We start from the raw sequence: 22,794 nt of genomic DNA on the forward strand, positions 1-22,794 counted from the left end.
TCTTCCACTGGATTTCAAAGACAGTAGCACGTTGAATTAAACAGTTATGTGAATGAAGCGTTAATTTTAAATAGCTGCATAATATTCTTTTAAAATCAGATTAAGGGCCCATCAAGCAGCTATACCGATCACCCAAACTAGGAGGTTGGACAAAATATTCAGTTACCTAGTACTGCAGAGTATTGATGAAATGCAGAGTAATGAAATTTAAGCGCTGTAAGTGGTAACCCAATGTATGCATAATGTCATTGATGCATATGCCCTCCCATGCAGAAACATTCATAAAAAGGTACTTATATTGATTTATTTGTTTCAGCAAATATGCTGGATTTACGCTTCTGTTTGCTGCCATTGAAGTGCGCCCTCGTGATGCGAAAGCTCTGGTGAAAAGACCGACCAAGCTGTACCTCTCCCATTGAGAGAGACGCAGAAAAACGCCTTTGCCGCTTGCCATTGCCTCCTGGGTGACACGGTCTGTGCTGGGAAGGGCTTTTTTTCTACAGACGAAAACATTGTCTGTCAAACGTCACATGGGGTCAGGAGCAATCGCTTCCTGTATTGCTCATCATCCGTGTGAGTTTATTTGGCACTAATCGGCGCATTTATGTGCGAGTTTCCACGGATGCGGGCTTGGCTCTTCGCGACAGAATGATAAGCAAAATGAAGAATGCAATGTCCACGCTGGTCGGCGGCATCATGCCGCACGGCTCCCATCAGCACGGCTCCGGCAACGCGCAGAACTGCGGCTCCGAGGGTTTACCTCCGCGATTCGCCTACTCCCGACCCGAATTTCTGGATCTAACGCCGGAGCTGCTGCAGTACTCCACCGAGCATGCATCGAGACCGGTCCTCACTCCGAAACGGGACGCCAAGATGCCCTGGCGGACTGGATACGCCGAGTAAGTGCTGCTGTTCGTGCTTTAAAAAAGGGCAATTCACGCCCGTGTCGCGAATAATGCAGGGAGTGATGAAAGCTGCGGGGAATGAACCGTGCCTTTGTATGCTTCCACATTAAAATACACAGATGGGCTTCATTTTATTCCAGGTTCATTAGATCACGAGTGATACCCACGGAACTAGGCGTAAGCCAATTCTTTGTAGTTGCAGGACCAGTAATTGCGATTAGTCGAAGGTCCGCAATATTAACCATGTAATCGCGACGTATTTTCACTAAGACTGCTTTACAAGAGGGGGTGACGTGCTATTTAGTTCACGGCAGATTCGGTATTTGCATGTTTCTTTTAGCCCGGAGTAATCTGCGTGTAGCTACCTCACACCGGGCTGCTTTCATAACGGGTCGGGCGTCCTTGAGCGCTTTATTGAGCTGCACGCAGCCGCGGTGACACCGGTTTCCGTGTCAAACCTTAGACTGTCTGAACTGACCAAGGCCTCTATGCGGTATAACTAAAGTAATGTGCAATTGAAGCATGAAGGCCGTTACGTATCAACACTCTACATTACGGTGACCCCGTAGGTAAATTGCCTTTAGCTGGCTTTACGTTTAACTGTGCTGAAAAACGCATTGCAGTGTAATTTACAGTTCACCAGCAGTGCGTTACAATAATCTTGTTGATAGTGCAAATTGCACACCGATGTTCAGAAAATATTAGTAAAACATAAATAAAGGGATGACAATTTTTAAATGTACAACTTTAAAAAAAGGTGTTTAAACATGCAAAAGACCTGAAGAACTCGATTTTTTTATTGGATTTGATTTTTTATTATTATTTTTCGTCATGTATTAATATGTATTTTTTCCATAAGTATCGAAAAACGTGTAGTGCAGCTGCAGTATCATGTGAAAGGAGGAGGGATTTCCAAGTAGCTTCAGTGACTCAGAGGTCATTATCTTTATTATAGTTTAGTAATGCAAAGGTTTGAGCTTTATGCCTGGACAAAGAGACAAAAAAAACGCATCTAACATCATTGAGCTAGTAGACTACTTGGAATCGTTTTTTGTTTTCTTGTTAGGTTTTTTTTCCAGTAAAGTTCTCATGCAGGTATCAAGAAAGGATGTCCTTTTGTGGGATTTTCCTTTTCAGTAAATGCCATGTAATGACACCCCAAGGTCCTTCTGTCAGCAGAGTCTTAATTACTGTGTCTAGGTCAGATATTTAAGTGGATGTTACTCAGCTGTCTTCTGTACTTGTTTGCAGAACAGCGTTTTGGTCTCTGGTGGTCTTTAAGACAAAACTACATATTAAAAAAATTACCTTTAGCCTCATACGTGTAAAGAACATAGTTTCTACAGATAATAATTTGGGTGTAGTACCTTAATGTACAATGCTCAGTAGGCTCTTCCATTAACTCAACGGATAGTTTTGTAGTCAGCTGATTTGGTTTAAAAAACATTAAAGAGTTTTTGGATAAATCTAATATGAAACACTAACCTTAGACCATGACTGTGGATGATTGTGTAGCCTCAGCCTGTTTGGTCGGGGACAGTTTAACGGCGCTTTTCCACTGGCATAGAGGAACCAACCCGTACCTGAGCCATACCATGAATAAAGACTAGTTCCGGTTCCAGCTCACTTCGGTTTTCCACTGCTGAAAGATCGGCTCGGTTAATATAACAGTGACAGAATGGAAGAGATGCTTATTCACAGTACTGTTCACACGGTGTACATCATGAATTACTGTGGTGATTACCGCTAGCAAGTCTGTGAGAGTCACTCTGTTATGTTAGCATGTAACACTAGGGGAATTAGCATGCAGGTGTGTAAATTTGCATTACGAATCCATTCTATTCAGCTGTCCTGTAGTACAGGAGGTTGGAAATTTTCAAGTTGCGAGTTATTGGGAATGTATCAATATATCACATTGTCCGATACTACTAGTAACGATTAATATATAGAATATACACTTTTTCCTTCCGAAAATCTATGTATATCAACGCAGATCACCAGTATCTCGATGGATTTCAACCAGTTAGATGGTGGTGGTGCAACAAACTCGGTTAAGTTAAACTTTCGACCCTGCTTATTTCAACGTGGGTACGGGTTGGGTACGACTCACAAAATTTACAATGGAAAGCTGACAGTTAGCGGTACAGCTCAAATATGCCTTGGGTGTTGATGGCGGTGGGAAAGTGCCGTAGATAACTGCAGCAAAATTAGCCAGCATTTTTATGGATCACACGTTTTTCTGCAGATAATGCTGGCTGTAAATGCTAATTAGGCATGATCCATCTACTCAGTATCAAAAACATAGATTTCGTGGAATGGAGCATAGCCTTGATGGATGGAAGTGTATGGTGGAGATATTTGGATGTGTGTTCTGCAAAAATTTGAAGACGATATAAGTAACTTGCTGTAGGTGAAATGTGGGCGAGTTTGTGCATTTTGAATAGAAAAAGGGAAATGCAGCCGTGCTGACCCAACGTTTACAACAACATCCTGGTTTCTGTCGCGTTTACTGTTTTTCTGGAAAGTCTGTAACACTTGCTTATCTCTGGAAATCTTACTGCAATTTGACACGCTACTGAAAGCCACACTGTTTTCGCAAATGCAAGTTGCAAAATTCACTTCATTCACTGGCTAAATTACGTCAGTAAGTAGCAGAGTGGTAAACATCACAAATTGCAATATAAACTGTACTGGATAAAGTCTCAGAAGACCCCTGCTGTTGTCAGCTTGATTAGGTTAATTCACTTTCAGCAAGATACTCAACTCTATAAATGGCACGTATACTCTAGATAAAAGCTTTGGGAGTGCAGCTTAATATTTTTGAGTCATGATTGTGGTTAGCAGTGTTAGAACCCGGAGTGTTTCTGGTGACTGAATTACTTAAACCGTTTGAACATTTGTCTAGAAACCAGCCAAAAGGCAAATATTGTATTAATTACACTTGTGCAAGTTTGTCATCAAAGAAAATGTAATCTTTAATTTATGGTCTTTGGTGTTTAAAACTATTGCTGTTTCAGCTTCCATATGGTCTTCAGACTCAATTATTACATATAGATGTATTTATTTGTATTTAAGAATTTCCCAGTTGGAGTCCATTACCTGTGTATCTGGGAAGAGAAAGAGAGAGGTAATGAAAGTGAATGGGGGATATAATGGTAAGTGTGTCAGATGGACAGGGGAAGGATGTGTCATAGAAAGATTTTGACATTTAACATTTATTTCCATTTTATTCCGGGCCTGAAGGGAGCAGTTAAGGTCTGATATTTCTTCCATATGCTGTTTGTCCTTTGTCATAATTCCATTAATGCATAAAGGAGAAATTTTGCCACTTGGGTGATTCTGTCTTTCTGTTTTAAGGAAGGTTAGGGTTGGAAGATCCAGTTAGTATCAAGCACGCAGCAAGAAAATCAATCACTGACGTCATTACTTGCATTCTGAACCAGCCACCCCCCCCCGCGCACACACACACACACACACACACACACACACACACACACACACTAAAGACAAGGTTGGAAAAGTGCTGAGTCGCAGGCTTTTGGAGAGATGGAAGTTTGGGCCCTCAGTTACAAATAGAGGAGTTTGGCTAAACTGGAGGGGGGGGGGGTGTTGCTGGTCCCTTAATCTGTCTCCTGTCAAATGCAATTCTCTGACATATCAGGCCTGACATTACAGCTTCTTTAAACCAATCAGGTCCTGGACAACATGCAGTAGTCAAACTAAAAATAAAAGTCCTATAATGACCATGTGTCATTATGAACAGGAATGAAAATGTCAATCCCATAAGCTGATGGAACAACGGTGCAAACTGTAAACCCAAGAACATGGTAATGATATTTGCAAAAGCAAGAGCTGGGAGTAAACGGAACAAAAGAAATAAATAAAAAAGAACCATTGGCATTTATGCCAAAGCTAATATATAGCCTTAAATCGGTCTTTATGTCTGTAGTCAGATTTCCTTCTGTCATCGAGTGTCGCCAGTATCAAATCTGTTGGTATGTATGAGTTTTATGTATGACATAGAATTGATTGTGCATAAAACATTGGGTTGTTAGGTCCAAACTGAATGTGACATGTTGTGTTGAAAATAACTAACGTGTTTGATTGTAATACCAGCTCTTAATTGCCTCTACATTTTTTAAGGTTATTTGTAAGGAATGAAAATTGCTAATTGTTGGTAGGACAAAATATACAGTATTTTGCATAAATTATCAGATTTTTTTTTTTAAAACGCAGTTGGAGTTTTTAATGTAGTTATAAACTGAATAAAGATATTATTTTCCTTTTTGTGTTTCTCTTTTGAGAAGAGAGATGTTATTCTGATGGTTATAGCTATTGGTACCGTAGTTACTTTTATGTGTTGCTAGCGTTGGTACTTTCCACTCTGCTCCATAACTGAGGTTCCTGTTTCCCTTCCCCTTTGGTTGACATCGAGCAGGTTGTGCTGTCCTTGTTCCTGAAGAGCTGTGCTTCTCTGCTCTGTTGGGGGTTCCTCACAATCTGACGACATGTCGCATTACAAGCCATCTGCGGGCGGTCTGAATGCCTGCCAGCTGGAGCAGACTGGTCCCAGGGCGTACCCCTGGAGTTACTGGGCCGAGCCAGTGATGTCAGTGTGCAATCTGATCCCAGGATTCAATACAAGGCAGCCACTTAGTCATAAAAACCTAAAGTATTGATTAAAGATTCAGTGAATTCGCTTGTTGTGTAATTGATGAATATATTTCTGTAAAAAAAAAAGTAACATGATTTTTCAACTGGATAAGCAGAATAGAAAATGAATGAACAACCCAAAGATCAAGTTTTACATGAATGGAAACATTCTTTAAGTGAGACAGAAGATGGTCTGTTGGTTAATGGACTGATCAATCTGCTTTGCAAGCGCTCATAGGGAGTGGGGTTGTGGGTGGACAAGATGATTGGGTCTGGAGCCAATCGCTAGCAACTTATGACACTAGGCATGGAAGAGGGCACAAGGCTGGAAAGGATGCGCACTCGCATGCACACTATGCGTGACTTAAAGCAAGCTGTATCTTTTGAGTATCCAGAGGAAACCTACACAACACATGGAGAGCATGCAAACTCCACATTGAAGTCAGGGAAGGGATTCAAACCACACTTGAAATGTGCTACGCCATGTTGCCTAAGAGTACTACTCTGAAAGTTTAAATCCCAAGCAGAGCAACCTTCTAACCTTTAGAAGAGTGTTTCCCAATCCGGTCCTCGGGGACCCACAGTCGGTCCATGTTTTTGCTCCCTCTGAGCTCCCGCAAAATGTGGGCTGTCTGTGGGTGCGGATTGAGGAAACACTGCTTTAGAGAATATATAGTGAAACAGATTAAGAAGAATCTGTGCAACCATCTTCCAACCACTGTTCCTGGATCAGGGTCAGGGTCCAGGTTGAGGGTGGGTGGGGGACAGGAGATTAGGGCATAAAGCAGGGATTATACCTTCAGACAATGTCAGTCCTTTGCAAGACTAAAGAAAATGACTTGGTATTTAAATTCATTAAATTGTAAAACCACATAATCCAGTTTAAGTGGTGACCCAAGAACATAAATACCCTTATCTTCCAAAAACTTGCCTGTTCCTGGTTTCTTACTGGGGGAAATTGACTATCCCCAGTATGTATGTAAAATACTTTTACTGAACTAAATGCTTTCTTAGACATTTATTTACTCTGTCAGGCCATCAGTCATAAACTTTGATGGTATAACAAACACATTGGAGGCAGAGAAATGATCTTTTTCCGGCTTATTTCCTAGCTCTTGTGGGGTTAATTCATGGTACAAATCCCTACATACTGTACATTGTACCAAGATGAACCTGTTTAGCTTTTGGCTAAATAATATACCAGAAATGTCTGAGAACCAGTGATGTTCTGGGCCCTGTGATGGCAAATCAAAACTGAGGCCTTTGACTCCGCATCCTGACCGGGGGAGAATACAAGTCCTGCTTGTCTGTTAGGGTTTTCAGGTTGTTTTACCCTGTGAAACTCTGCTCTTCTAGGGCTCCTTATTAAATCCTCTAGCCCTACAACGCTGAAACCTTTAAATTACATCCTATTCCGTCACGCTCGGTAAGCAGAGGTCCCGCTTGTCGTAGAGGAGGCTGCAGTGCGCTGCGTGAAGAAGGTGACCTCACCGGCATCACTTTTCCACTTTCAATTCCACGCTTGGGTGCAGACACTAGTACATTACAGCCGTGGACAAGGGCTCGTCGCTGTAAATTTAACATCGGCATTGTGAAGCCGCGGTCTGCTGCAGTCTGCAGCTCAGCGGATAGACCCTGTCGCACAAACACGCAGCGCCCGATAGCTTTTGGAACTTTTGCGGTGTGAATCAGACGCTCCCCTGGCGATTTCTATCACCGCAATCTGTTGGTGGTATGAAGCTCAGATATGGATGCCCCCCCCCCCCGCACCCTGTCCCAAAAGCCATGCACGGGGTTTTTCACACGTTTTGCAACAGCGTACTGCAGCATTTGCCAGCTGGCTCAGCCTGGCTCACAAGACCGGCCCTGACAGGAAACCTCAGCGCTACCAGATACAGGAAGTTAGAGAAGTGTGACCTTCTTAGGAGAGACGCTTGGAAGATGGTGCCCCGATGTGAAATGATCGAATACCTCGCGTGACAATTACTCTGAGGGACGAATAAGCAGGCACATAGACATGTGAAAAAGGGGGGATATATTTCGTGGAGGAGGGAGGATTTTATTTACATCCCTGCTGGAGGAAAGGAAAATTTTTTTTTTAAATCATGATTTTTTTTTTTTTGTAGTCAATGTTTCTGATGCTAATATTAGCTATTTATAATAACAAAGAATAGGGCGCCTCATTGGGTAACACTGTTGCCTCACTTTTGCAGGGTTTTGGGTTGAATCCCACTTTAGCTCTGTGTGGGGGGTGTCAGGGTTGCACCCCTTTGTCATGCATGTTTTTCCAGGGAACCCAGGTCTACTCCTGCAGTCCTAACATGCAGTTAGGCTACATGGTGTCTCTAAATTGCCCAGTGTCTGTGTGTGTGTGTGCGCATGTGCCCTGTGATGGCCTAGGTGTACCCTTAACTTGTGCCTTAGGCTGCCTGGACTGGAAGCCTTTTCTCCCTCAACATTATTTATTTATTTACTTGTTTATTTATTTAACTACCTTCTAGGTGTTTTACCCATTGTGACTTTCATCATTTTCTTCAGTTGGATCTTTAATTTAGTTGGGTTAATAAATATTATTAATTAAGGGTACAGACAGCAATACTTTCCTGGGACTTGACCTAGCAACCTTCAGTTATTCAGTACATGCCTTTAAACGATACTTTCTCCCTGAAGTTTTGATTTTTTTTTTTTTGTGCATCTTTTCTGGAAAGGAAATGTGTCATTGCTAATAGTTAGCTTATACTGTGCTAAGACAAATAGTTTTAAGAGGTACCAGACATTTTCCACCATCAAGAAATAGTGGAGACTAAAGATGAAGAAATAAGGAACAGAGGCTTTCTCTTCCCCATAATCACCCGTGCGGTCACACCTCCCCCCATGAAAAGTTCGCAGGCCGCTTCAAATAATCAATTCCTGTTTGTAATGGATGGATTTCTGTCGGTCACGTGTGCATGTGATACATAAGGGCACCACGCGAAGCCGGTTTCATTTTGCATTTTCCTGCAGGACGGTTGTTGAAATGTTTGTCTAGTGGCTTTAATGTTAAGATTGCTGAAGATCAATTCGTTATTTTAGGAAACACTGATATTTTCGGTCGTACGCAGCCATCAAAACGCAGTCAAGATTGCGTAATTTCTCCTTACATTGTTATGTCCCTGAAAAAAATGTCTCTGTTACTTCGTAATTATTAAGGAATTTTAAAACATCGTCAACACCCGAAAGCAAATAACAATGGAAACCAGCGGCTTGTCACATGTTGCAGCGCAGACATCTATTTTTGGAGGTGGCGGGGGTGGCCGTGTTCAGGTGCTTATATATGCGGTGTCATGCTCGCATTCCAGCCGAGTCTAAATAAGCAACCAAGCAGGCGGCTCGTTTCCATGCACCGGCGCCGGTCGGGAGGGAGGACTGCCGGGGGCGGAATGGCGCTCCATGAGCCTGATACGCAGCTCGGCTGCTGCCCCGACGTGAACAAGCGCCATTGATAGCTGATTTACCGTCTATTTCTTTCTCTCTCTCTTTTTTAATTTTTTTTTTAGTTCTGTTTGCGGCGTGTTTCTCTGGATCATTTTAACTGTCAATTTAGCTGCTGTATTAGTGACGGCCTGGAGGCTGGACAGTAAGGCAGTAGGGTGGTCTGCTCATTACAAGAAGACACATCGGAAGTAATAACTCAGCCCCTGAACGCTGTAAAAATATACCTGACAAAAATTGCCAAAGCAGATGCATTAGGCATAGAACTAATAATATTACTGACTTAGCACTGGTGCTGGTCAAATGTGTAGGCCTGTACTGTTGCTAAATTCATATACTGTATATCGTTATACTGTAGTAATCCACACGATAAATGTGTAATCACCTCCACTATTAACAGGGCTATCACCCATCCCTTAGGCCGGGGTCATCCCATATTGGAAAATAAACCGCTGCATCCGGCGTTATATAGGACGATTGCGTGTTATAGGGGACGGGTGGCAACCTGAATTATAAGAATGAATTGGCAAAAAAAAATTTCAGTTACTTCCGTCCTCTGAATATGAAATTTTTGTAATTTCAGTGTCTGCCGCTGCTCATTTGCAGGTGTTTTTGTGCTTTTTATGGATCCCACCTAATTTTCAGGACGATTTCTAGCCTAGTGCCAATCCTGCTGCTTGGCTGGCCGCTATCCCACCCTGCCCCATCTCCCACGCCTGCGGTGCTTGTGCCAGGAAGCAGAGTGTAGTTTTCGAATTATGTTATAACTTGCAATTAGAGTCGACGTAGCAGGTAGGGCAGTGTGAGGAGCACTGCTCCTACTGAGTAGAGTAGTTTGCACTGCTGATTGGCTCACAGCCCAAAGAGAATTACACTGCCGCCATAATTCTACAGTTTCCAAACACTAAGTGGTCTCGTAGGGGGTGGTTTACAAATAATTGTTCTGTCACAAACTCCATGAAAAATGGAGCAAACTACCTGTTTGTAAATGGGTCACACAGAAAGGGCACAGTTAAACCATTCATATTCATGTGCAATTAATTTTGGTGACAGTGCCATCTCAATGATGTGTGTAGCCTTGGATTTAGTGTGTTTTAACAGCTGAAAGTTGTTACTCAGGCAATCAAGGGCGTAGCCTAGAGTGAAGGGGACATATAAAAGTGATAAATTAAATGAATTTAAGGGGTGTCACATTAATCTTATATGCAAGGAAATAACTCAATATAGATATCCAGTATAGGGGCAGAGTCCTTTGAAGGACTTTGTATTTTGGTTGCAGTCTAAAGGTAATATCAATTGTGGTTTAAAAGGCCACTATTAAGTAACTCCTACCTATGATGAGTTTGTGCCTGTGGCTTACTCTGCAGGTCAGTATTGGAGCTGAAAGTTTCCCATTGTAGTCGAGTTATACTGAGACAGTCATGTAGGACTGCTGTGTGATATATACTTTCACGTTGAGTGATTTACTCATGGAAGAGCAGGTAACCTTAATTCCTGTCCAGGTAATGAGCTAAATATGATGTGGCATTTGAGGGTTTTACACTTTTGTAATCCTTTTCAGGGAAGTCACAGGTAAGACCTTGTGTTAATGTAGGCCTAATTGTAGAATGGCCATTTTTCATCTTTGGTGCATTTATTATTATTATTATTATTTGTTTTTTTATTGTTTTCCTCAGGGTTATCAATGCTGGGAAGAGCATGCTGAATGAGGACCAAGCGTGCTGCGAGCGGCTGTTCGTTAAGAAGATCAGTGGCAAGCAGAGGCACTCGGTGATGCTAGAAGAGAACGGGGTGAGGACAGGGGCTGCTGGCCACCCTGCTAGCCGCAGACGCCACTCAGAACAGAGTCCAACAGCCCAAGGGTGGGGACATCCAGGACTGCAGGGCGCAGGATAACGTATCATGCTATGCAGCTCTTATTTGTGCAATGGAAACTCAATATCAATGCATAGACAACGGAAGGCTTTTCACTGTATGTTAACTGGCTTCTAATTAAAAAGGCTTTTTAAAACCAGCAAGTTCTGGATGAGCCTCAATTAAGTTAAAGCCCTGTTTGAAGAAACCAGAGACCTTCTGCAGTGATGTGATTCCTTATATACATAGAAACTTCAACTCTGTTAGGAATTTAAACCATGTGCTATGGTCCAATGATAATTTTTCTGCCACATTGCCATATATATGTGCAGTTCTCAGTCCCATATATAATAATTAGTCTTCTTGTTACTAAGCAATTAAATAAAATATAGCTGATTTGTGGGGTGGGGGGCTTGACTGAGTCTGGAGGGAGAGTGGATGATCTGGTCTTTCTGTGGATTCACTCCACCTCTCTCTAGCTAACATGTACATCTTGAAATTGATGAGCTTTGTTCTTTTTCACAAAAGTAAACCTGTCCAGACCAAAGGTGGGAAAAGTATGTAGGTAAAAGCACACAAACTACACGAAAATGTTACCCAGGTAAAAGTCATCCAGTATATTACTCAAGAAAAAGTGAAAAATGCCTGGTGTTATAAGTACTGAAGTATAAAGCACTACACAGACAGATCTGTTGATCTTACAAAAAGCAACCTGTCCTTTAAAATTCACTCAAGACAGGTTTGAATACAGCATTGTAAGTCAGTAAGTGCAGCACGATAAGGAAAACAGTCACATCAGTTCTTTGTATTTATAAAAAGCAGTGAAACCTGCCGAACTCGCTGGCTCAGAACAGCGGAATGACTTTGTTTCTTTGGAAAACGAAACATCATTCTGCAGGCAAGATTTAATAATGAATTATAAACATCTCATGGGCTTCTGCTTTTAGACCTCTAAGTGGTCAATGAACTGACTCAGACCCTCATCCTCCAATGCAATCATCACCATTTTTTCAGCAGTAGGTCTAGCGCTGCTAACTTATATTGGTGGTTTAAACAGGCCTATTTAACCAATAAATATTAGGCATCTCTGCAGCTTGTTTGTTCCATCTTCATAAAGACAACACATAGACCTAATGCAAAAAACGAAAAAATAATAATAAAGACATATATTGCTGAAAAATTGCGAGACAAGTGCAATCTTAAAAAAAAGTGATAATTCATATTTTACCCAGAATCATGAATCCCTGATCAAGTGCTCTGCATGCATGGAATAGTCTTTTTTTTACTGGGTGAGTGACGAGTGTGGAATGTACTGGAACAAAAAGTGGTTATTTGGCCCAGAGATGTGGCGAAGGTAAAGTGCAAATCCCGAAAAACCTGCTTTTCTGCTCATAGTACAGTAAATAAATATTTGTACTTCGTTATTTTACACCTTTGGCCCAGAACCAATGGGCTCCTTGCCCTTTTCAATCCTCAACACTCACAAACCAAAATTCAATATTTACTTTTCTTACAAACACCATAGCATCTCCTTTTCTTTTTTTCTTTTCTGAAGTCTTTACTCTTGTGTTGTACTGATCTCATGTCTGCTCGTCTCCGTAACTCTCAAAGGGAAACCTGATCCCTGGCAAATCCCCATCTTCAGCCCCATGACTGTGTCAAATGGTCGCTTTTATCGATCTGACCAGAATGATTTTTGGTTAATGGTTGAATTATTTAATATAAAATCATGACTGAGACATAATGGTGGGAGATTGTCTTTTAAGTAGAAATTGCTATTTGCAGAGCATAAGCAGTGTCTCCCCTAGGTTTATAGCTTGGGGGGGGGCAGACGGACACCTAAAAGAATGCAGATATTTTTGTCGCTTGACGCGACATATTTTCTGATGCACGCTCTCTGTACGCTGGTGTGAGTGTGCTCACCTGTGTGTGCATGCATGTCTCTGTGCATGCGCATTGGGGCGGAGCTCCGCCATGCGCGATACAGAGAGCAGAGGGGAATTGTAAATGCGTGACCGTGTAGAGACAAAAATGACAAGCTGTTGTGTAAATAAGATAACATAAGGCTATGTAGTTTTGTTTAATAAGAGGACAATGTATAGACCTGTTCTATTGGAAAAGTAACCTGAAATGACTTCTGTTGTGATCTGGCGCTATATAGAAAATAAATAAAATTTACCCTCTTTCAAGAGGGGGGTGGGAGGTGCCGTTGGTGGACACTGGTGAGAGGTAGGGGATGAGTGTTGCCCTTTGTGTGCAGGGTTCTCTAGCTCGCTGCGAAGTAAAGAAGTAGCTTTATGCAGAGATGTGTGTTTGCAGTGGCATACTGGTTTTTCTGTGCCTGTGGGGATCTCGGCTGTTGTGTCCCTGAGGGAGAGGAATTCCAGCCAAATGTTATTTTTGATAATCATGTTATGTGTCAAAAAAATAACTGATCCACCTTAGAGCCTCAGTTGTTTGCTTTCCAAAATTTCATGCTCTGTCAGCAGGAGTAATTTATTTTGATTTGATCTGAAGGTCTAGAAACGGTAAAGAAATTTGTATTTTTCCAGTCTCAGTATGAGCACCTGTCATGTGTAATCCAGTCTTTCTTCTGATTGTAGGTACTTAAAATCTTCAAGTATTATGATTTGCAAGTTTTTTTCCTCATTGTTACAAGAAAATTGTTCCTTTTATTTATTACTAATTAGTGTTATTTGGTATAGATTCATTACCATAAGAAGCAGGAAATTGTGAAATCACATTTCTGTGGAGTTCCCTTTAATATTCATCTAAGTGGGTTAAGTTGTCACTTGTCCTGTTTTCATTGGCTTACTGGACAGTTTTATCCAATAAATCACAGGCCTCATGTCAGTCTGGAGAGGAACTTGTGTGAGATGAATAAATAATGTAAATAATGCAGATGCACGCAGCAAAGCCAGCATCTGATGTCCCTCAGGCCTGCCACACCTTCCCCCACCTGCTACCAAAAGCAGTGACATCATGCCTTAGCACACCAGCCCCTTCTCTAAGGCTGTCGAGGGTAGGCAGATGTTCTCAGCTTGGGCCTGCCAAGACTCTCATATGCTAGGACAGAAGCTCTTATCGTCCTTGGGCAAAGGCCCAGTTAGGCCCATTGATGCTCCCCAGGGGCCCCCATTAAACCTCTTATTTAGCATACTTCTGTGCAGTCCCAGTCAAGTGTGGAAAAATGCTCAGTGTCTCTTTTGTACCTAGGATTGCAGGCCTTATCTAAATCGTAAGTCTTCAGATTTACAGAGACCTCACCCTTTCGATATGCACATTTTCAAAGCGCTCTTTTCGGACATTATTATTCTTATATTTATTATTGAATTCAAATACCAGAGCATATCACGTGCTACTGTTTTGGTAAACTTTGGAAATGGCGGTGAAGAAAGGGAGAGCTCATCAGGCACAACATCTTTTAAAAGAAGAGGTGTTGTGTATAAACAAAGTAAGAAGACTTTGGTGGTGTGGCGGTACTTTTTGCGGATTAAAGTCTGGCACGTTTATTAAACATTAGGATATGGAAAATTTGTATAGATTACAGAGTTTTGGGCATCACAATGCGCCTCTCATTAATATTTTATGCGCACTACTAATCTGCTCATCGAATTATGCCCAAAAGTAAATGTCTGTATAGCAGCAAAAAGCCTGTGTCCAGACAAAATTTTACACCTGTCATCGACAGTCATGGTAATTATTTCTGTGTGAAATCGAGCAGCCCTATTAGTTTGTGTGGTGGCCGTCACCGGTCACAGAGCTGATGTGTTTCTCATTGTGTCTAGGATGGCACAGGCATCCCGCTCCACTTCTGGGGCGTCTTTGATGGTCATGCAGGCTCGGGAGCTGCCATCATGGCCTCCAGACTGCTGCACCGCCTCATCCGGGACCGCCTGTGTGACATCGCACACCTGCTAGAGAACCCAAGTCAAGCGCCCCCTATCTGCTTGACCAAGAATGGCAGCCCCTACCAGGTGGACTCAAAAAAGGGAGTAACGCAGGAAGAGGATCCAGACTCACCCTGTGACCCCTCAGCCCGCTTTCATATGGAGAAGACTGTCAGTCTGGAGGCTTTGGTGATGGGAACCATTGAAAATGCCTTCAAACAGATGGTAACTGTGGAACATATATGAACCTTGCTTTGTCTTCCCTGCAGTAGCTTTAAATATGTAGCATTTCGGAAACTTGCTTTAACTGGGCAGACTTTCAAAAGGTCAGATGAGAAAGTAAGATGAGACTGGAATGAAATGAGTCAATATATTTTCTGGTGAAACTATACTCTGCTGGCAATAAGACCTATAATTCTTTAAGACAGTTGGAAGGCCTGCAATCAGAATGACTGCAATAGTTCTGGCCATTGAAATAAATGAACATGTCTGGATAGTTAAGAATTTTGTTCCAGTTCTGCTCTGATTCTAAAATGATTACGGTTGCCATTGTAAATTAGTGTGGAGAACCGAATAAAGATAAAATATAGTTACTCCCGTGTCTGACCGTTGCACATTAATCTGATATGCCAAATAAAATGGATGGTTCCATCCAGATTCTGGTTCCATTTCATACTTGCGCTTACTTGCAGGACGACCTGATCGAGAAGGAAAAGATGTCTTACAGCATATCTGGAGGTTGCTGTGCCTTAGCCGCAGTCCATTTGATGGGGAAACTTTACGTGGCTAATGCAGGAGACAGCAGGTAAATGGCTGCAACTCACCCTTCCGGTACCATAAGCTGACCTCTACGTTGGCCTGTTTGTCAGTGTTGGCGTACATGGTGTCGCTGTCCTGCTATGCAAGCTGGTACAGTATGCAATAGCAGTGAAATCCTCAGAGACTCAGTATATAACTGTGTCCATATTGTTAGCTGTCGGTCTACATTCAGTCACAATCCGCATAGACTGACTGCGTGAATATTCATCGTTCCCCGCAGTTTGATCTGTATACTGCGTACCATATGTGCAGGATGTCCTCAATGCAGTCCTTGTAACATCCATCAGCTCCGTGTCCTCATTGGCACCTTGTTCGTCCCCACAGAGCCATCATCATCCGCAACAAGGAGGTCATTCCCATGTCCAGCGAGTTCACTCCTGAGACCGAGAGGCAGCGTCTGCAGTACCTTGTGAGGACTCATCAGGGCTACCAGTTCAATTCTGCTCATAGTTTCTATGTTTAACATGTGGTAACTGGTTCAGACTTCTCGAAATGGGGACTTACAAGCTACCGGAACAAGACGGTTGGCATGTTGTATTAAATGGTACAGTTTTCCATGTTTGACTATAGTTAACCCTGGGATGCTTATGAAATCATGGGTGAAGCTCAATACCAAGAATGCAAACACCGTACTTTTGATCTTAGCAAAACCGGTCTTGCTAACATGCCTTCTAAGAATGAACTTGGAGCGCAATGAATCATGGGATTGGTCTCGCTCGGTGAGGATGTAACCCATGTATGCTTAATATTTGGGACGGAGCAAGAACAACGTCCGGGAATGTTTACCATCCTCTGTACTGGTGTTCTTAGTATTAGAACTAATTTTCAGTAATGGAAGATGATGTAAAACAGGTTCCTGAGAACACAAGTACGGTTAAGTACGCATATTGAGATTCACCCCGTGTTAAAATGTTGTTACTGCTGAATATGTGGTTGATCAAAAGTATGTCCCTTGTGTGTTTTGTCATTTCAGGGTTTTCTTAGGCCAGAGCTGCTGGGGAATGAGTTTACCTACATCGAGTTCCCACGAAGGATCCAGTACAGTGAGCTGGGCAAGAAGATGCTCTTCAGGGATCACACCATGACTGGATGGTAAAGGAATATTGATCGACTTCTGTGTGTTTTTGAATTTATTTATTTTTAACTGTGTATATGCTTGAACGTTTAAAAACAACTTTCAGGGAACAATATGTGTTCTTGTCTGAAAGTGATCAGATAAGGTTGGCTAATGTGTTTTATGAAATATGTGCTTTCAGGCATATTTGTTCTGGGAAATGATTTCAAAATGTTGTTTTGCTTATTCTTAATTTTTATACCTTCCATCCATTGATCTTCTACCCAAGTTTCCATTACAGGATTGCAATTTTAATCTGTTCTCTGAATGTTAATTTACTTTTCCAATTAAAAGAAGTCTTGTAGTAAAATTGTATTAAAATGTTAATTTAGTTTCACACTTCAGGGCCATAATGTACACTCCAGGAGGCTAGTGTTCACTAAGAATAGTACATTTCCACCTGCCCTTTTCAGTTAAATAGATGGTGTTTTTCCCCCAGGGGTTACAAGACAATCGTGGAGGAAGACCTCAAGTTCCCTTTGATATACGGAGAAGGCAAAAAAGTAAAAGCATTACTTCCTTTTTATGTTTTACTTTGTAAAGTTTTTCAACAGCTTTTTTTTCTGCCATCTCATGTCCCACTCGAGTGGGTTTCAGCCTGTCATACTAAGCATTTTGATTACTGGGATATTTCAGGTAATTGAACCAAACAGCTTTCTACATAACCATGCCACCTGCATCTCCCAAACCAGGCATAGAGTGGTAATGGAGAAAAAGTTGGATAGTGCATTTTTGCCAAACTACTGATGAGGCATTCTGTGAATCTACTGTTATCAGAATTTGATTGATGGAATTGCAGTATCAATTACCTTTTATTATCATCATTATCCCTTTTACCTCTATTTTAAAATATTGTTCATGAAAATCCCAAAGGGTAACTGCCAATTTCACCTCAAATTTTTTTTAGTCTTGAGCCTTTATTGAGCTTTATTTTGTTCCGTATTTGGAAGAATGTGAGGTACAGCTAAATGTAAATTTGTATGTAATTAAGCCTCGAAGGTAACAGGCTCAGCTTGGAGCCACGTATAGGACTGCAGTGAAGTGTTTTTCCAGCAGCAGATCATTCTTGCCTAGTGCCTAAGTCTGTATTCCTTCACAAGGGGATTTTCTGGGAATCGGAGCGGAAGAATGTGACTCGTGTTGCACCTTCAGGTGCAGTGACTAACTCTGTTGTGTGTACTGTCATGTTCCTGTGGCCGTAGGCTCGGGTCATGGCCACCATCGGTGTGACGCGGGGACTCGGTGATCATGACCTGAAGGTGTACAACTCCAACATCCACATCAAGCCCTTCCTGTCCTGCTGCCCGGAGGTAAGGACAGAGCACAGACTCAGTAACCCCAGCCTACCGATGCTTGCTCTGCTCATGCAGTTGTTGGCCTAAGTTATTATTGTAATGTGCCTGTGAGGGGTCCCTTCTGTGCATAAAGATCAGTGTTTCTCAACCCAGTCCATAGGACTCCAGGTTGGTCCACTTTTTTTCTTCCTAGAGCAAAAGCGTGGACTGTCTGGGGGTCCCTGAGGACCGGGTTGAGAAGCACTGATCTTTATGCACAGAAGGGACCCCTCACAGGCACATTCTACTATTTTAGCTTGGTGCTTTAGTGCAGAGCTTAGTGTATTGACAAAAGCAAGTGACATCAGAAGCACCATCTGGATTTTCTTGGAACAGCTCAGTGTTTTGCATTTGTGTTTTTCTGCAACGCAATATTGTGAGTTCCTAACTTGTGCTTAGCGGATTTGTGTGATACAAAAATCTGTAATGTTGCACCTTAAAAGGAAAGCAGCATGTCTTAGATGATGTGCATTGTAGGAGATGAAGGATGCCATCTTTAATGTTACTCTTACTCACCTCCCACAGGTGCAGGTTTACAACCAATCGGAGTATGAGCATGGCCCTGATGATGTCATGGTTATGGGAACAGATGGATTATGGGACGTCACCACAGATAAGGAGGTTGCCGACGCGGTGACAAACTTCCTGTCAGGTTGTGACCCTATCGACCCTATGAGGTTAGTTTGCAGCCTGCTGGTCTCTGATGGTTTTGAAGGTTTACTGCACATTCTGGAAGAGCTTTTTTATTTTTTCTCTGGATTTCTTAGCTACATGGCACAGGATGTTGCCATTTCACACCTCCTCCTTAGTGAGTTTTTTTTCTGTTGCCAGCTCTTCCTGTTGAGAATGTTCTTCTTTGTCTGCATGGATTCCCTCTGTGTACTATGCTTTCCAAAGAGGCATAATCTAAGTTAATTGTCGACTTTTCATCGTGTGTTCATGTGCGTGTGCTGAGGCTTGCCCCTGTGTGCTCTCTTGGGGTCAGCAGTTGCGGAAACTCCGAAATAGATACTGAAAATCAATGGCTTTATTAACTGCCGACGTACGCCCTTGCTTCAAAGGACAGCGGGGGAGGTATTTCCACCAATATTGACAGATGTTATTCCAACACTTTTTTAGTTCAGAATCAATGTGTGCTTTTGTCACATGCATCACTAACCACTGATGTGAAGAATATCTTTGGTGTGAAGAAAAACCAAGCAGATGAAAGAATCAGAGTTTCAAATTTGCACAAATTAGGTATTGGGGATCAGTAGACTGAGGACACCAACATCATTGTGTCAGTCATTCAGCGTGACGTCATTATTATAAGCAGAGCGGAATTTGAAAACGTGATCCAGGTTTAGCTGTAAATCACAATAGGCCAGTAAAGTACCAAAGTAGCGGTCAAACATGACAGAGCATAAATCAAGTAATATATGTTTATATACATTTTATATACTTAGCATATATAAAATTGATTTGGAAAATACATCATACAGTGTTTCAAAGTAGATCAATCATTTTGTTTTGACACTAGACCTGACAGGGAAATTAAACTCATTCATTTAGCCAGACGGTATAATTTTATACTTAGTTGATTACAGTAGGAACTGATGGTTTGAATTACATACTAATTGTGTGCCGTTTTTCATTTCCAGCTAGTTAATTCCACTCCCACTATAAACAGAGATATGGTTTCAAAACCTAACTGTATAAATGACTTCCATCCATCCTCCTTCCAGGCATTTATCTAATCCTGGTGTGTGCGTGTGTATGTGTGTGTGTGTTTGGGGTGGTGAAGTCTCTCCCAGCAAGGCAGGATAAAACTAGGATGGGATGTCAGTCCCACACAGAGCTCCAGTTTGCCTATCTGCATGTTTTTGGACTGTGGGAGGAACCAAAAGGACCCAGAGGGAAAACATGGAAACTCATCTCTCACACACAGTGACAGGGACAGGATTCACCCCCCCCCCCCCAAGACCTACTGGTGTGAAGCAGTAGGGTTTTCCACTGTAGTACATTGTTGCCTGTAGAGACAACTTCCTGGTTGTTAATTTGATTCCTTTATGCATGTATTTTATGTAAGAGGAAGGATTATCAGCTCTCAGTGTGTCCAGTAGGGGGCTGTGCTGGAGAAGCATTACATCAAGAACAAATTGAGTATTATAGCGTTATTGAAAATTATTCAAGTTCCACATTATTATTTCAAAGCCATGTTGTGATGAAAAAAATTATATGGAACTTAGCATATATACTGTAGATATTTCTTATATATATATATATATATATATATATATATATATATATATATATATATATAATATATATAAATATTTGATGAATATTTCAACCACTAGATGGCGTAGTTACCTTGGGTACATCTCAGTTTGAAAATTATAGTATTCTTTTTGGACTGGTCTTGGCAGGGCTACAATGTGTGCTTGTGGTTTGTATGTCACTTAACTAGTTGATTGAGCTTAATATACAGGTTTAACCAATGTAAGAATCTCTCATCACTTTTTAGAGAGATGGAAATACCTGCACACACAATGATCAACTACAGCCATGACAGTTCATCACTGCTCTAAATGCAGTGAACAACAGTACAATCCATACTCTGCTTTTCTGACTCCCTGTAATGCCTCTGTCCTGCTCGTAGGTACACACTGGCTGCCCAGGATTTGCTGATGCGCTCACGGGGGGTGCTGAAGGAGCGAGGCTGGAGGCTGCCCAACGACAAGCTTGGCTCTGGGGACGACATCACTGTGTTTGTCATCCCGTTGGCAGGACACAAGGCAGAGACATGACAGGTCCCCACCCTGAGGAGCGCTCCCCAACACCTGCCCCCCAGAAATGGAAGGGTGGGTCCTCTGCTCCTCAAGCATGAGAGCCTCCACTAGCCAAATTTTTTCATCTCTTCTCCAGTAACTCCCACATTCATTGTTACTCATGCTCCAGGTGTTAGATGACATGGTCACCTTCTGTAATACCCCCACTTCCTGTGTTTTTTTTTTTTAATTATTATTATTATATTCTCCGCTTATGCTAACTCGTTGCATAAGTTTGCTGTGAGGAATCTCCATGGTTACCGATTTTCAGCCCGCCGGCTTCGGCTGCTTATCGGCAGACTGTGCGAATGCTCCATTGCAATATGCGAGCATTCCAGCCAGAATCTATGAAGGAACACACCGAGGCTGTGACCGGCGTGTGCAGATTAGCAGCGACATGACACAAGTCTTGTCTGTGCCTCTCCTGTAATCGTATGGAGTGGATACGAAGTTACTGGAATTGTGACCAAAAGACAGCAGGCTCCGGTCCAAGGTGGAACGTGCCTTGTAAATGAAGAACATTTTCACTCTTGGAGCGTAATACTGCTCTGGTGGTGAATCCCTGTCCATCAATGGGACACTGATAATGAAGGTAAATGAATTTAAGCACTTTGTGTCCAACAGTTGAGTGGAAGGTAATGATTTTTTCCTTTGTAGCATTACTTTCAGTGGACTTCAAAGAATGTTTGTCTTAGACTGCTGATCTACAGGGATTTTAATTAGCTTGTTTGGCAAAAAGGGATCTGAAAGAACAAAAAAAAATACAGTAGATGACAGGAACTAAATAATCTGCCCCTGTGAGAACACCCAGGAGTCTGGGACAGTTGGGATTATGTATGAGTCTAAAGACGGTATAAAGAGCACCCCAATATCATTTTTGGAAGTTGTAGCAAAACCAGCCCTTTCAGTTATTTTGTAATACTAGCTAATGCTAAATTTTGCTTTTAGAAGGGTAACACAAAATCAGAGCCTGCCTTTACATATCATTGGATAACATATGTCTGCTGCCAGTCACTACAAAGTCAGTGATTGGTTAAGTACAGTATTGACTGCCTTCCTGCTACCTGCGGTGGATCTGTCTGTGGGTGAGTATTTGTCAGTGACCAGTTTGAATATCTGTCAAGGAAATGCTCGTCAGTGCATGCTTCTGTAGCATTTGGTATTTTGTTGGTTGCCTTCAAGTTTTCCAAAAAGGTATGCAAGAGGAGCTGAATATTCCGTTGATGTCAGAGATGTGACCCGAGACTGCCTTAATGAGTTACAAAAAGTGTAAACGTGACACATTTTAAACTGCACCTGTAAACTCAACATTTTCTTCCTGCTGGTATGACAAAACATAGTTCCTAGAAATGTAGTCCCACTGCTGTCCACCCAACCTCATTTACATGATTAATTGTTGGAAAAGTGAACCTCAACTGTTTTGCAGTGTCGAACATTTGAACTGTCACTAACATTGTATATCTGTACAGTGTAAATTTTCAATCAGATTATTATTTGATATTTATCAATCTGTAGCATAGACGAACTGTGGAGCTGAATTAAATATAGTAAAAAAATAAACCTTTTGATAAGGAAAAACTTGTCTTTCTTGTTGGAGTCTAACGATACAAGCTCACTCAAATCCTCCAATCCATCCATCCACCCATCTTCTGTAACCGCTTATCCTATTCAGGGTCCTAGGCAGTCTGGAGCCTATCCTGGACGCTATGGGCACAAGACAAGGAACAACCCAGGATGGGATGCCAACCCATCACAGGGCACGCAATCCAAAACCATCCATCCACCCATCCATTTTTCAAACCGCTTATCCTTTTGGGTCGCAGGGAGTCCGGAAGCTATGGGCACGAGGCAGAGAACAGCCCAAGACGGGGGGCCAGCCCAACAAAGGGCACGCAATCCAAAACCAAATAATTTAGTTTTGTGATCCTGCACATCCAGCTTTAC

The 22,794-nt window shown here is 42.0% G+C and overlaps 1 protein-coding gene across 1 annotated transcript; it reads left to right on the top strand.

The window, feature by feature from the left end:
* Positions 1 to 422: 422 nt before the first annotated feature.
* On the top strand, positions 423 to 22,428 carry ppm1j (protein phosphatase, Mg2+/Mn2+ dependent, 1J). Its single transcript, XM_049021553.1, has 10 exons — positions 423 to 899; positions 10,706 to 10,820; positions 14,672 to 14,998; positions 15,466 to 15,578; positions 15,917 to 16,001; positions 16,566 to 16,684; positions 17,146 to 17,209; positions 17,909 to 18,016; positions 18,566 to 18,717; positions 20,682 to 22,428. The coding sequence occupies exons 1-10, from the start codon at positions 649 to 651 to the stop codon at positions 20,827 to 20,829; spliced, it is 1,482 nt and encodes a 493-aa protein (XP_048877510.1). The 5' UTR covers positions 423 to 648; the 3' UTR covers positions 20,830 to 22,428.
* Positions 22,429 to 22,794: the final 366 nt, after the last annotated feature.

This window comes from Brienomyrus brachyistius, chromosome 8 (assembly GCF_023856365.1).
Source record: "Brienomyrus brachyistius isolate T26 chromosome 8, BBRACH_0.4, whole genome shotgun sequence".
In the NCBI taxonomy this organism is placed as follows: Eukaryota; Metazoa; Chordata; class Actinopteri; order Osteoglossiformes; family Mormyridae; genus Brienomyrus; species Brienomyrus brachyistius.